A 14,251-nucleotide genomic window follows, 5' to 3' on the forward strand; every position below is an offset into this window, starting at 1 on the left:
GACCGCTACGCAGAGACGGTGGAGGCTCTCCGCCAGATCGGGCAGCTCAGCCACCTCTGTGCCACCCTGAAGCAGCAGGTGGCCCAGCTGGAAGTCACCAAGTCAGACCACGCTGAGCTTGAGAAGCTGCGCCTACTCTTCTCAGGGGGAGGGGGGACCCCGTGGGGGGACGGCCGGGGCGGGGGGTAGGCATGGGGACACCCTGGGCTGGAGGCTCGTTGTACTCAGAGCCTGGCCTCAAAGGTGAGACCCCCTCACTGACAGCGTGTCCCCTTGGACCACATCTAGACAAGGAGAGCATCGCCAGCATCCTGGCCGACCTCCAGGGCCGGGTGTCCTCGCTTCAGGGCCTGACCAGCGACCTGCAGGGCGAGAAAGGGAAGGTGAGTCCCTGGGGGGCTGCGGGGTTGCCAGCGGGGGAGTTGGGCAGGGAGGAGGCAGCTGAAGGGCCCCTGGGCTGGGACAACACAAGGAGCTGTGCCCTGACTCATCCACCACTGCCTTTCCCAGATCAGGCAGCTGGAAGATGCCCTTGGAAAGCTGGAGGTAGCTGGAGCCACCTGGAAAGGGGACGTCAGCAACCAGATCACCCTGCAACTGGGGTAAAAGGATGGGACAGGGTTTCCTACCCTGCAGGAGGAGCTTGGGGGGACAAGGGACACCCCCTGAGTGTCCCTGTGGAGGCTAAGCCTGCCTGTGCCTCTGTCTCACTGACCAGGTCCACACTGCAGGAGATAAAGTATAAGCTGAAGGAGCTGGAAGAACAGCAGCAGATGACCAAGGCCACGCTGGAGCAGTTGGTGGCCAAGACAGCTGACAAGCCGCAGGAGCAGGTGAGGTCTGGGGGCAGCGCTCCCACCGCTGCAGCTCGGTGGGGTGGTTCTGGAGGGGTTCCCAGCCACATCCCCTGGCTGGCTGGGGCCATCAAGCCTCCACGGCACCCAGACTTGTTGACTGCATCCACCTCATCTCAGAGCTGATTCCTTCTCCCCTTCCTGCAGCTGGGTGAGCTGAGGGCGACCGTGTCAAGCACGGGGCAGGAGCAGGCAGAGGTGCAGGCAGCGTGCCCCGTCTGCAGCACAGACCTCAGCAAGCAGGTGGGGCAGCTCCTCCAGCGCTACGAGAAGCTCCAGGACCTGGTGGACGACTTCATGTCGCGGCAGGCGGTGGGCAAGGTGGTGAGGCAGCTGCCAGGGAGGAGCCAGGTAGGGAGATACCGGCATGGGGGGCTTGGGAGGGGGTTGCCAGCACCCCCACAGCTGGTTGTGCCTCACTTACTGTAATGTGGGGGAGCCCCTCGCTGCCCCCCAGATTGGCTCATACAAGTGAGCAGCGTGGAAGGAAATTAAAGCCTTGATGCAAATGTCCTGCTGGCACTGAGCCCATGGTCACCGGGCGAGTAACCTGGGTCTGTCCCCATGGGGGCAGCCAGCCCCCCCTTGCACGGCACCACCTTGTCATCTTCCTCCCTGAAGCAGGACGAGGAGCTGCTGAAGCGCATCCAGGCCACCATCACGCAGGTGCAAGGGGACTACGAGAAGCTCAGCTCTGTCACCGAGAGCCTCCTGAATGACCGGCACCAGAAGCAGAAAGATATCGAGGTAGGTGACAGAAACCCCCCCCGGGGTCAGAGCATCCTCCAGGCAGACCCCAGGCTGGGAACCACAAGGGATTTGTCTGCACCCCCCCAAACCTTGCAGCCCTGTGGAAGTTCAGTGTACCTTTCCTGGAAGTTTGGGTGAGGTGGGGGGAGTGGGGGTTGCTCGGCTGGCCAGGAAGCAGCTCCAACCCTGCCGTGGTGTCACGGGATGCTTCTCTGTGTTGGAAGGCTCTGTTCCGGTCCCTGGAGAGGCTGGAGAAGGAGAAAGCCGACAAGGAAGACCTTGTGCTGGGAATTGACGTGGTATGGCCGTGGGGGGTCCTGGCACCAGCCAAGGGGGTGCTGGGCAGGGTGGCAAACACCCCTTGTCTCTTGGGGGCTCGGTGGCAGAACTGGCCTGGGGGAGGGAGGGAGGATTTCCAGACTGGCTGTGGCTCCTTCCCCAGGTCCCTCTGTCTCCTCCCGGGTCCCTTCAGCTACTGTGACCAACCCCACGGGTGTGATGGGGCGAGTGGGGCCATGTAGCCACTTCTCCCTCTCCTCCCGCCACGAGCTGGCCCTGCCCATCATACCTCCATCCTTTCCTCACCTTTCTCCTGCCTTTCCCTGCTGCTAGAAGGCAGTCAAAACCGCCCTGGCCGGCAAAGTGAGTCGCGCCCAGTTTGAGGCAAGCATGGAGCGGCAGCGTGAGATGATCCAGGAGATGCTGAGCCGGGTGACGGGGCAGGAGCAGGGCTGGCACCAGGTCCAGCAGCAGCTCAGTGAAGAGATGGACTCCAAGGTGAGGGGTGGCACGTCCCTGCTGCGCCAAACTGGAGGCAGCATCTCTCTGAGGATCCCCCCTCCTGGCTTTTCATGGGGAACACGATGTCCCACCCGGGGCAGTGGCTGAGGGTGTGTGTCTGTCCGTAGCTGGACCGCCTGGAGCTGGGCCCTTTCCGGCAGCAGCTGGAGGAGCACTGCAGGAGCATCCTGGAGCAGCTCGAGGAGAAGGCGCCGCTGACGGAGGCTGACGATGCAGCTGGGACGAAGAAGTGAGTGTGATGGGGGTGGCGGTGGCTTCTCCTCCCACCAGTAGTAGGTTCCTGAAGTTAAAGAAGGCACGAGGAGGGGGACCTGCAGGATGGAGCCCTCCCGAACCAAAACGGGGATGTGGGTGCAAAGGTTTTCTGGAGCAAGGGTGAGGGACGGCGACTCGTCCCCCTGGGCAGGGGTGTGACACGCGGCATCACAGAGCTGCGTTTTGACCTGCCCCCCTGGCAAGGTGCAGGGGGGTTATTAGCACCGACAAAGTGATGAAACCAGTGTGAGGGCTGGTTGGGATGGCAGCTATGGGCGCCTGTGCCCTTCACCTCCCATCCCTGCTCGCCCTGGGCAGCCACAGGCAGCTGCCAGGTTTCGGAGGCGGCCGCAGGGCCAAGGCGAGCGTGTCCCTGTCCTCGGGGCAGCTGTGACAAAACTCATCCCGAAAAACGTGGTAATCCTGCATCCCCCAGGCCTGGCATTTGCACCCCAGCAAGAGGTACAGCAACACCGCCGTTTTGTCCTTGCCGGCACCCCCAGTTCCCATGTGGGTGCCCGTGGGAGTAGTTCCCATAATGGTGGTTTTTGGGTGCTCCCCTCAGTGGATTCTCCAGTGCCTAAGATGAGGTGGAGATTTTTCCCAAGCAGGAGCCCACAACCAACCGCTGTCCCACATTGTACCCCCTTGATTTTGTAGCCAGCCGGTGGGTTGTGACCTTGTTGGGGGGGGGCGGGGGTGAGTAAACCAGGCTCAAACCCCTGCGGTTCCACCCTCAAATACCATAACTCATTACCATAAAGTGCCCAGCACCTTGCTGCTGCCTGCCAGCTGCCTGCCTGTGTGCAGGCAGGGCTGAATCCCCCCCCAGGAACTCACCCAGCCCTTTTCTTCCCCCCCCAGGCAGGTGCTGGCCCATTTCCACTGCTTGTCCTGCGACCGGCCCCTCAGCGTGCTGGTGCCTGCCCCGTGAGTAGCGCCCGGCGATTTGGAGGAGAGATGGGTGCTGGTGGTGCCCCGCTGTGCCCGGCACGGGGGTTAGGGTGTCTGCCTGGGGGGTGCAGCCCTCCTGAGCCCCTCCCTGAGGGCAGCGGGATGGGAATGGGGTACAAGCCTGTGGGTTTTGGGGCACTGCCCCGAGCTGGGCTGGGTTGTGTGTCCCCTGTCACTCACGCACATCTCCTGCCCTCCCCAGGCACATCGTGGCCAACCCATACATGCCACCGCTGCCCCCCAACTTTGCCGGGCGCTCCCATGCTGTCCCTGAGGTGGAGCAAACACCACAGCACAGCCACAGGTAGGGGACGTGGGCACCCGGCCCCTGGGGTGCAGGCTGGCCCTGCCCTGGCGAGGGAGAGCTCTTCCCAGGGTGGGTGTGAAGGGATGCAGGGGGGGCCTGGGCAGGGCAGGGGAGTGCTGCAGAGGGGTCAGCTGTGCTTGTCCCAGGTCTGTGGGGTTTTACAGCCCTTCCGGCGCTGCCCTGTCTAGCCCAGGTCTGTGTCTCAGTGGTGCTGAAGCCACATGTGATGAGTTGTGTCTGGTCTCAGCCTGACTTCAGGCTTGCGGGCGGAGTCAGCTGCCTCCTGTGAAACAAGTCGCCGAAATTAAGCACTGCAGCTGGGACAGCCCAGCTCCTGCCTCCTGATGTCCCTTGCGTAGGGTGCAGGGACCTGCCATGGCCATGACCAGCTTACCAGGGCCATGGGGAAAGAGCAGATCCAGCACGGCTGGATGGGTGTGGGCCTCCTTCAGCAGTCGGAGGGGACCCGGGAGGGACATACCCCACTGGGGAGCACCCGCGGCCCCCTCCCCGGCGTAGTAGGGTGACGCACGGGGTGCCACAGTGCTGGGCACTCAGCATCCCTGTGCTCTGTCCCACAGGGAGCTGGCGGCTGAGTGTGGGTACCCCAGCGTGCCACGGCGCTGCGGGGGCCGGCACACCCTCACCCACCCGCTGCAGCGCTGCCCGTGCCCCCCGCCCCTCCCGCCCGGCGCCCTGCGGCCGCTCCAGCCCCAAACCCTGCTCCCCACCAAGGTAGGGATGACGAAGGTAGGGATACGGCGGGGCGAGCGCGGCTGGGAGGGTGATGCTGAGCATCCGGGGGGGGTGGGGGGGGTGGGGCGGGGAATGATCTGTGATTCATTTTCCTCAGGGAGAGCTGGGGGGGGGTTTGCCTGGGGATGCTGATTTGGGCGCTGTGTTTCAGCCAGCCCCCTCTCTCCTTCCCAGCACGACGAGATGGAGCTGTTGGGCCAGGATGGCCACGTCTACAGGGGCCGGCGGGGCAGGCAGCTGTCTGTGCTCGTGGGCAAGGAGGGTACGGCTGGGCCACCCTCAAGGAGAGGATCCAGCGGGGGTGAAGGGGGCAGTGGAGTGGGCAGGGTGCCCAGTTTTCCCCCCCCACATGTTCCCCCTGGCTCCCCCCAGCCCAGCTCCCTCTGCTCCCTCCTGCCGAACTTCCCCAGGGCCAAGCCCAACCTGTCCCCGAGGCAGCGGGACGCCAGGGACACCGGCCGCCTGCTCTCCCGGCCCCAGAGTGCTGTGTCCTCGCTCAGCCAGCCAGGTACAGCCCTGCCAGGGCACCGGGGTGGGGGGAGAGGACACCCTGCTGTGTCCCAGTGGGTGGGGGAAAGCAGGGTGGGATGGGGGTTTGGGGTGGGGTGGAAGGAGGCTGGAGGGGGAGGACTGGGAGACGGGTCACCAGATCCCCATGTTGGAGCCAGAGCAAGGTGGGGGGATGTGGCAGGGTGGTCCTGGCCGCTCTGGGACAACAGCCTGTTTGCTTCAGGGTGGGGACCAGGACCCTGTTTCTGGGTGTCTCTGGCCGGGCAGGTGCGCATGGGTGGTGCCTGCCCCAGGGGCTGCAGGGGGGCTAACCCCTACCCCTCGCCCCCAGGCACCCCCGCCTCGCCAGAGACCAGGACAGCCTCCTCCCACGGCCACCTCTCCCAGGCACGGGGGCTCCTCCCGCCCCTCCGGCCCTTGTGGGACAGATCCAGCACCTCGGAAGCCAGGCAGGACTGGGGGTCCCCGACCGAACCCCCACCACCTCCGCCACCAAGCAGGAGAGCAGGCATCTCTGGCCAGCAGCAATAAAGGGCGATGGGCAGCCAAGCACCTGTGTGGCCTGAGTGGGGTGGCCCTGGGCCGGGATCTTCCCTTCATGCATAAGGAGGGGTCGCAGCATCCCTTGTCCTGCAGCCACAGGAGGCCAGAGGAGCCGAAACCAGCCCCTGTCCAGCCCCCATCCCGGCGTCTGTGCCAGCCCCGTGCTGCCACACTCCCCCTGACACCCCCTGGCCTCCATGAACCCCTTTCTGGCCCTGATAGCCCCTGGCAGGGAGCTCGTGGCCCCCAAAAGGGTCTGGGGGAGCCCACACTAAAGCAGGAGGAGGATTACGCTCCGTTGCTGCTGAAGGTGGTGGGAGATGGGGACTGTGGTTGGATACGGTGACCACAGTGGGAGATGGGGACCGCGGTGGGAAGGGTGGCAGCAGGACAGGGCTTCACGCCAAAAGCCAATCCCACCCCAAGCCCGCTGGTTTGCAATTCTTATCCTGCGCGATGAGCATCACTGAGCAGGTTTCCTTATCTGCTCGTGGATTGTCACCCCCTTGTCCCTCTTCCAATGCTGCCATTGATGGAAGGAGGAAGGCACTGACCCCACTGCTGCCGGGCTCGGGGCAGCTGATGATTCCCACCTCCGGAGTGAAGCACCATAACCCCTCTGTGCCCCCAGCCCTGGGGACACACATCCCCTCCTTTCTCTCATGCCACCCCCATTGCTGGGGGCTACTTTTCCCCAGCCCCTTTCTGCCACCCCTCACCATCAGATGGGAGAAAGGCCCATGGCATGCTGAGACCTGGCATAAGTCATGTCACAAATGGAGAGGTACCGGGCAGGGAAACTGCAGTCCCTGGAAGCAACATGGTGGGGGGACCTGGGGGTGTCACAGCTGGGGACATGTGGCTGTGTGTATGGGGGAGCCGGGGCTGTCCCAGCACAAAGTGTCAAGTGCCGGGGACAGCCCCAACTCCCCCATGCACACACGCAGTGACAGCCCCAACTCCCCCATGCACACACGCAGTGACATGGAGGGGGGGGACAGACACCAAGCGGGTGGCACCTCTCAGGTGAGTGGGAGGGTGGGAAACCCTGAGGGGAACCCCAGAGGCAGCCTGGGGGGACCCAGGCACCCGGGGAGCATCCCCTCACCCCGCCATGGTGTGTGCTGGGGGCTGCCCTGTGGAAAAACTGCTCCCCTACGTCTCCCTAAATTGGGGCGAGGAAGCACCCAAACCTCCCCCCAACAATGGCAGACCCCATCCCTGCCCACCCCACTGCAGTCTCCAGGCACCTGAGGCCCCCCCCCCCCGGCCGGGGATGTTTCCCCTGGTGGGTTTGGTTTTTCAGGGGAAAACTAGGTGCTGAATACCTGCTTTGGGTGCCCAGGTGGTTCCATCAGGATCTGGGATTCCCTCAGTGCCACCTCCAGTGGGATAACTGGGAGCACTCAGAGCAAACTGGTGGGCACTGGAGTAGAGCCAGCAAAGGACCATCCCGCACCCCAGGAGGGGGGGTCAGGCACTGATGGGCTTAAAAACGCATTTGCAGGATTTGGCCCAGCTGGGGCTGAGCCCTTTGCTGCGTGCACGTGTGTGTGTCTGTGTGTCCCCCAGCTCAGCCCCTCTCCCACCCACTGTCCCATTCGCTGCTGCTGGGACCCCGCTGTGCCCTATAAACACCCCCCACCCCCCCACATGAGCACCCAGCCCCATGTCCCTTTTTGGGTGCTGCCTGCGCTGCTGGAGCAGGAGAGTAGCCCCAGCTGGGGCATTTTTTTTCCTTTTTTCTTCTGAGGTTGGGCCGTGTTGGGGGTCTCCCCTTTCCCTGGGGGATGATTTGCTGCTGTGCCTTGAGCCCCCCCCCAGCCCTTGCTGCCATCTCCGGAGCTGCTGCATTCCCCTTCTGGTTTTTGGGGTTTTTTACCCCAGTCGCTTGGTGTGTGTGCGGTGTGGCGATGGGGGAGGTGCCGTGTTCTGACTCAATTTTAATCCCGTTTGGATACTTCAGCACAAACCCGGGGCTGCTGTGTTGTTTGGAGCCGTTAGAAGGGGGGTGGAGGTCGGGGCCTGGGGCTGAGCAGCGCCTGGGCCCGGGGAGGGGGGGAAGGAGTTGGTGGCCAGCGAGCCCCCACCCATGTCCTCGGGCCGTGGGGGACACTGAAAAAAGATCATGCTCACCTCCCTCCCCCCAAGCAGGGTTTGCCTAAAGGCCTGGCAGCCCTCCTATGGCAGGGGTCCCTGCAGGGCTGAGGCCTGGGGGGCTCATCACATGGCTGGGTGATGGGGCTGGGGAGGGGGGTGGGTTGCAAACCGCAGTGTTTTGTGAGGGTGCAGGATGGGGGCTGCGCTGCAGCCCAGGACATGGGGGTCCTTGCTGTGCTCACATGGCCCCCCCATGGCTCCGGGGTCTCCCCTTCCCTCCGCCCCCTCTTTGGGGATGGCAGCGGTGGCGTTGCGGGCAGGGTGCGGGCAGGGTGCGGGCAGGGTGCGGGCAGGGTGCGGGCAGCACGTGGGACTTGGCGCAGCCTCCTGGGGGGGTGCTCAAGCCCATTCTCAGTCCCAGGGATGTTCTCCCAGCAAAGAGAAAAGGCAGGGACAGCTGGTGTTAAAAAAGTGATGTTTTTAATTATTTTTAAATTAATAAAAAACCTTCAACCTGTTTTTTGTTGTTTTTTTGTTTGGGTTTGGTTTTTTTTTTTTTAGCAAGATTGATTTGAAAACTAAAAAATCCTCCCCCCAGCTCCCCCCTCTCTGGGGAAGGGCCATGAATGGCAGTTGCAGGGAGAGGGTGGGGGCATCACCTTGATAAATCCCCCTATGCCCTGGGGGTGCCAAGGGAGGGAGGATGGGGTTGGGGGGCGGTCCGGGGGGGTCTGTGTAAGAAGCTGAGCTGAATTTCAGAAGCCAGAGAAGAGGCATGTTTGCTCTGGGCGCTGCAACAAGTGTCCAGGAAATCCAGAGCCAGGGATGGGGGGACCAGCGGCTCCGTGCCCGTGGCCATGATCTGGGGTGCCTACAGCTGCCTCCATCCGTTTATTTTTTTATTTCCTCCCCCCCTGCCCCGCCCTCTTCCTTCTCCTGCCCTGCTGCAGGGATGCTGGGACGGGGAGCCACAGGGAAACCCACCCCCCCCCCCCAGCAGCCACCTCCGTGCTGCTGCTCCTTCTCTCTGGATTTATATACATTAGATATATTTATATATTATAGTTATATATTTTTTTAAAAAAATGGGGGGAGAAAAGACCAGCTAGTGACTCTTGCAGAGGCTCTCGTGGGCTGGTGCCCTCCCCGGCAGCGTGTGTCATCCCCCCCCACTTAGGCCAGGTAAGTGTTCCAAAATGCTGGATGTTCCTCTTTGCTTCAGTGGTTAGATCAGCGCAGATTATCGCCTCATGACGCGGGCATGCCCTTCACTGTGTCATTTCCATGCTGGAGTTTTTGTACTGCATTCCCTGTATAAACCAGCACCTCTGGCAGGTGAGAGGTTTGGCTTATGGACAGCAAGTCCCTGGCCCATATCAGAGGCTGGTTGCTGTTTGGTTCAAGCCTGAAGACTCTGTTATGTCTGGACACTCTCAGTGCATCCTAGTTCATCTCTCTGTTACTTTTTATAGTGCTGCTGGAAGTTTTTCAGGATAAAGGACAAAGGCTGCTACACATGTAGTTTTTCTATGAACCGTGTCAGTGCAAAAGTAGAGTCAGGAGGGAGTGGAACCTTATTTCGCAGTACATCACTGTGTGTCAGATAGCACAGCTCATCCAGGTATCCTTTTGCTTCAAATTGCTGATTGCCCTGAGCTTGTAGAACTGAGTTTGAACTGGATTTTTTCCTGCTCTTTCCATTAATCCACTTTAAAAAAAAAAAAAAAAAAATTAAAAAATTAGCAAATTTGCTCCTGTAAGCTTCCTTAAGCTTTCTTTGCCTGAGCAGGTATTATGAAGGTGCTTATGCCCTCCGAAAGAGCCTTGTGTGTTTGGTGATGTGAGAGAAAGCAAGCAAGCTGCAGTGTGAGTCTCAGATCCTTCAGATGAATTAGTGAGTCCAGCAGGTGAAAAACTGCACCTGGTAAAGCATATGCCCTTTGAGAGGTGCTGCTCAGAGAAGTCCCTTTGTTGTTCCCAGCCATGAAATACCCTCTTTTTTTAAATTCCAAGTCCTGTTCTGGAGCATAAAAAGTCACTGATGTTTCCCATAAACTAGGTGCTGCTTTGTAGCTCTCCTTGCACAGGTATCTGTGAACTATTTGGATTTGCTTACTGTCTCTGAGGTCAGTACAAGGTCCCCACAGAAACTGAGTTTCATCTTTCATGCAGCAGTGCTATTCATTTAAGGAGGAAAACAATGGTTAAACGAGTGGTTCCCCACTTAGGTGGGTGTCAGGATAATGGAAAGCACGTGCCTGTATCTGTGCACCAGTAAGACACAGTTAAGGGCCTCTTGTGTGGTGAAGCTGTTGTGGTTTGACTCAAGGCTAACTGACCTGGGCTTTTTTTTTTTTCTTCTTTAGTGATGATGGCCAAGGAGAAACCGCCAATAACTGTGGTTGGAGACGTTGGAGGAAGAATTGCCATCATTGTGGTATGAGTGTGATGGAGAGGAGGGGGGTGGCTTCCTCCCAGCATCTTTCCTTGAGCTGCTTTATCCCAGAGGGTAGGAGGGACTGCTCATGTAGGGGTGGTAACAGGATTGTCACCACTGTTTTTTCCAGTTTTGCTGGTGGCTTTGGTTACTTCAGCTTTCACTGAAAATCCTTTGTATTTCAGTGCTTTAAGCCCTGAAATCTCCTTGCTCCCTTGAATCTACAAATACCAGATGTGTGCAAATACTCAACAAATCCAGGACATGCAGAGAAATCTCCTGAAGTATTTAAAAAAACCGCCAACCAACCAAAGTACTCGCTGAGCTTTTCTTACATGCTGTGCCATGCTGCAGTATAAGTAATCAACATGCAGCTACTATCACTGTGGAAAAAAAACCAAAAACGCTTGCTGAAGATAAGCTCTGTTTGCCTGTGAGCATGTGCAGGGACTAATTTGTTTCCAAGACACAATATTTGTTCTGCACACTAGCAAAAGGGTGTGTAAATTAGGGAAATGGTGTCCACAGATTTAAGTTGTGCACGTGGCTGTGCTTGAATCTCAACAGCAGCTGAAGTAGCCAGAGATTATATTCTTTTTGGCTGTGTTTGTGGCCAAAGCTGCAGTACCTTGCGGATCCACTCCTGCCCTGCAGGCACAATAAACTTCTGGTTTTGATGTTATTTCTGTCTCTTCTCAGGATGACATCATCGATGATGTGGAAAGCTTTGTAGCTGCTGCAGAGATCCTGAAAGAGCGTGGAGCCTACAAGATTTTTGTGATGGCTACTCACGGGCTCCTGTCAGCAGATGCCCCCCGTCTCATAGAGGAATCCTCCATCGATGAGGTGCATCTGCTTTCTGGGCTGCTGGGGAAGGGCTGGCTCTGGTAACTGGGTTGATTTAAGGCACCAAAACCCACAAACTGATGTTCTTCCCCTGCCACGTAGCTCATCTCTGAAACGACTGGTTTCATCAGATGCTTTCAGTTAGCTGGTTCTTCACTGAGAAAAAAAAAAAAAAAAGCGTGTGTGATTAATACGTGTTCAGATCATGCTTCTCTGTGTATATTTTCTCCTTAATGCACAGATATTAGTCATCCCTGCCTGGACACTTCCCTTCCCACAGCTGAGTGCATGTGATCGCTTTCTCACTGCACAGACCTTCTACCTGCCCCTCTCCCCCAGCTGATGACGAGCTGTTGGATGCCTTAAGAGGATAAGATTTCAAACCTCGCCCTTAGGAACAAACATGTCAGATCCTGCGCTCTAAACGCACCCGTCAGCCTGTGTGGAGGTGGCTGTTGTAGAGTGCTGGTTACGCCGGGCCCCTCAACAGATTGACTGTCATGTGGGGGAGACCATTTATTTTCATCTTTTGTTCCTAACGTACAAGGATTTCTCCCCCTGAACTGGGAAACAGCAGGTACACACCTCTCGTGGAGTTAATCTAGGGTGGCTGTTCAGTGAGAGCAAGCGTATCAGCAGCACAGCTAACCATCTTTTCTTTTTGTCACTCCATAGGTGGTAGTGACCAACACAGTTCCTCACGAGGTACAGAAGCTGCAGTGCCCCAAGATAAAGACGGTGGATATCAGTTTGATTCTCTCTGAAGCCATCCGACGAATCCACAATGGCGAGTCCATGGCCTATCTCTTTCGCAACATCACTGTCGATGACTAGACCTGGCGCTGCCCCCGTCCCGGCTTCCACAAGAGAAGGAAATACGCATGAAACGGCAATACCATAAATTATAGGCATAACACAACTGTTTATTCTTGTAGGAGCGTGAAGGTTTTCAGTCTTGAGCCATGAGATCTAATAGAAAACATCAACCTGGCCAGCACTTTACAGGTGAACAGAAGAGGCCACTGGCAGTGGGGAGGATTATATCGTGAGAGATGGAGAAATGAGGTGGTGTTGAATTTTTAAGTTCCTCTTTTTTTTTTTTTTTTTGTTGTTATCTCTTGCCCTATAGGGGTAGAAAGCAAAGCAAAAAGAAGTAGCTGTCAGCTTATGAGAAGGGAATAGAGACTGCTCGTTGCTGCGTGTGGGCAGCAAGAGGAGACAGCCTTTGGGTTTCTGTTTCTGACTGTGACTCGCCTGAGAGAGCGCAGAAGGGAGTGCTTTATTCAGACAGCTGGGCAGGACTGCTCGCTGCTGGCAGGGCTGATCAGCAGAGCAGCTCCTTGCCAACCGAGTGGCCTCTCATCTCCTGCACAGCATAGCAAGGACTTTCATCAGAACTAAGTTAGCGGAATATCCAGACAGGGCAGCTTAGGGCAACCCATTCGCAGGGCTGCTCACATCCTTGTGTCGGGGCTCTGGGAACAAGCTCACATGTGTCTCCCAGCAGGGCAAGGCAAGGGGTGCTAGTTAATGTGCTGGCCTTTTCATTTTACGAGCCTTGGATCATTATTGTTCTTCAGTGGCAAGTCACATGAGAGTCTTAAGTCCTCACTTGAAACTTGTCTGCACTGCAAAACAAGGCGCAGTTTCTGGAGTAGCATGGAGGTGATGAATTGTGGCACTCTCACGGGGAAGGGGAGTTGGAACAATATCTGCCTCTAATGCAGCTGTGCTCTCCAAAACACTAACACTGAACCTGCAACAAAAAGCATAGAATTTTTCGGTTTTGGTGGTTGCCCTGAACCTTGTACCCCCCGAACAGCTGCTCTGTCTGTACCGTGGGGCTGTTGCTGTCACCAGGCTCACTTGGAGCTTCCATGGGGAAGCAGGACTCGCTGCTTGCTCCTTTCTTGAGTGACACTAATCCTTGGCTGGAGGGGCACTTGAGAAAGTTGCACAAGGTGCTTGTGAAAGCTTTCATCTCCAGGATGAAACAAGGATAAATTCCCAAACTGTGATCTTCCCCCTTGATGAGGCTGACAAACACACTTCAGTAAAATGTATGCCACTTTGTAGCCGGCTGATGTGTGGAACAAATCCTGCTTGGAGGCAGTAGCTTTAAAAGAGCACTGCTGCTAACGGGCTGTCTCTAGCAGGCAGTTGTTTTCTTTTTGCTTATCCTTCAACTTCTGCCTACATCCTTCTCTTCCACTCCAGCATCTAAAGTGTGCGCAGTGCCAAGGAGCAGGCAGCGACTCTGGGAGAAGGACAAGCCTTGAACACTGGGCACACAAGCGTGCCTCGGCCTGGGGGAGCTGGTTCTGCAGCATAGCGCCTTGTCTCGTAGCTGGTGAGGGTACACAAAAGCCCAGAGCTCTTGGGTCATCTCCAGTATCCAGCATGGGTTAAACCTCCGAGCCTGATCCCATGAGGGATGCTTGGGGCTGAATGAGCTCTTGATGCTGTTGATTGTTTTCCTGCGTTTTCAAAGCACTGTGAACAAATCACAGCTGTACTTTGTGACCACAGCGTGGGTCCTCAGCTGGGTGGAGGAGCACAGTTCTGTGCTGAAGTGTGTGAAGCCCTTGCAGGTGTCTGCATGTCCCCTTGTTCTGAGCCAGTACTGGATCATACTCTTCACACTTTTAACGTTGGCTTACACTGTGAGCAGTGTCGCTCTTTTCTCCCCTCAAACTGCTTGTCAGACCGGCCAGAAGCACGGTCAGGGCTTGCTGAGTGCTCTTGCCCCAGTCAGGCTTGCTTGTACTGGGCTGTATTTGTGTGGAAACTGAAACCACAGCACTGGTGAGCAGAGAGTTATGCTTGGGACTGTTGTGGTAAGGTATTAGCTGGTTTTTTTCATCTGCTTAGCCACAGGGGTGCGGCGCTCAGATCACAGCAAACCCTTGCAGGAGGTTAACCTCTGCGGGAAAAGAGAGCACAAACGCCACTATGGTGGATGCTATCTGTTCGATTTATTAACTGCGCAATTGCTTTATATACCCCTTTCTGTACATCGCGAGATCTTTAGTTCCCTGTTCTTTCCATGCATCACGAGATCTTTTCATGTGCCTCTGTTTTTCCCGTGCATTGCGAGATCTTCCGAGCGCCTCCCCCTACACTTTCCCCTCCCCATGC

General features: G+C 57.4%; 2 protein-coding genes across 3 annotated transcripts; both read left to right on the top strand.

Annotated features, from left to right (window-relative positions):
- Positions 1–136: 136 nt before the first annotated feature.
- On the top strand, positions 137–6,253 carry LOC141968043 (glutamine-rich protein 2-like). The gene is made up of 13 exons (XM_074922376.1): positions 137–383; positions 511–602; positions 719–833; positions 1,002–1,205; positions 1,476–1,601; positions 1,829–1,903; positions 2,217–2,381; positions 2,513–2,634; positions 3,525–3,590; positions 3,817–3,918; positions 4,503–4,656; positions 4,852–5,185; positions 5,519–6,253. Exons 1-13 carry the CDS (start codon positions 192–194, stop codon positions 5,716–5,718), a joined length of 1,947 nt encoding a protein of 648 aa, XP_074778477.1. The 5' UTR covers positions 137–191; the 3' UTR covers positions 5,719–6,253.
- Positions 6,254–9,638: 3,385 nt separating this feature from the next.
- Positions 9,639–12,172, top strand: LOC141967783 (phosphoribosyl pyrophosphate synthase-associated protein 1-like). Of its 2 annotated transcripts, XR_012634753.1 has the most exons (4): positions 9,639–10,267; positions 10,967–11,113; positions 11,355–11,690; positions 11,789–11,901. XR_012634753.1 is itself a non-coding variant. In XM_074921921.1 (3 exons), exons 1-3 carry the CDS (start codon positions 10,199–10,201, stop codon positions 11,945–11,947), a joined length of 375 nt encoding a protein of 124 aa, XP_074778022.1. In that variant the 5' UTR covers positions 9,639–10,198; the 3' UTR covers positions 11,948–12,172. The 2 variants fall into 2 exon arrangements, 1 of the variants encoding a protein (XP_074778022.1); XM_074921921.1 differs by lacking the exon at positions 11,355–11,690 and having other exon boundaries at positions 11,789–12,172.
- Positions 12,173–14,251: the final 2,079 nt, after the last annotated feature.

The sequence above is a fragment of the Athene noctua genome, chromosome 18 (genome assembly GCF_965140245.1).
Source record: "Athene noctua chromosome 18, bAthNoc1.hap1.1, whole genome shotgun sequence".
NCBI lineage: Eukaryota > Metazoa > Chordata > Aves > Strigiformes > Strigidae > Athene > Athene noctua.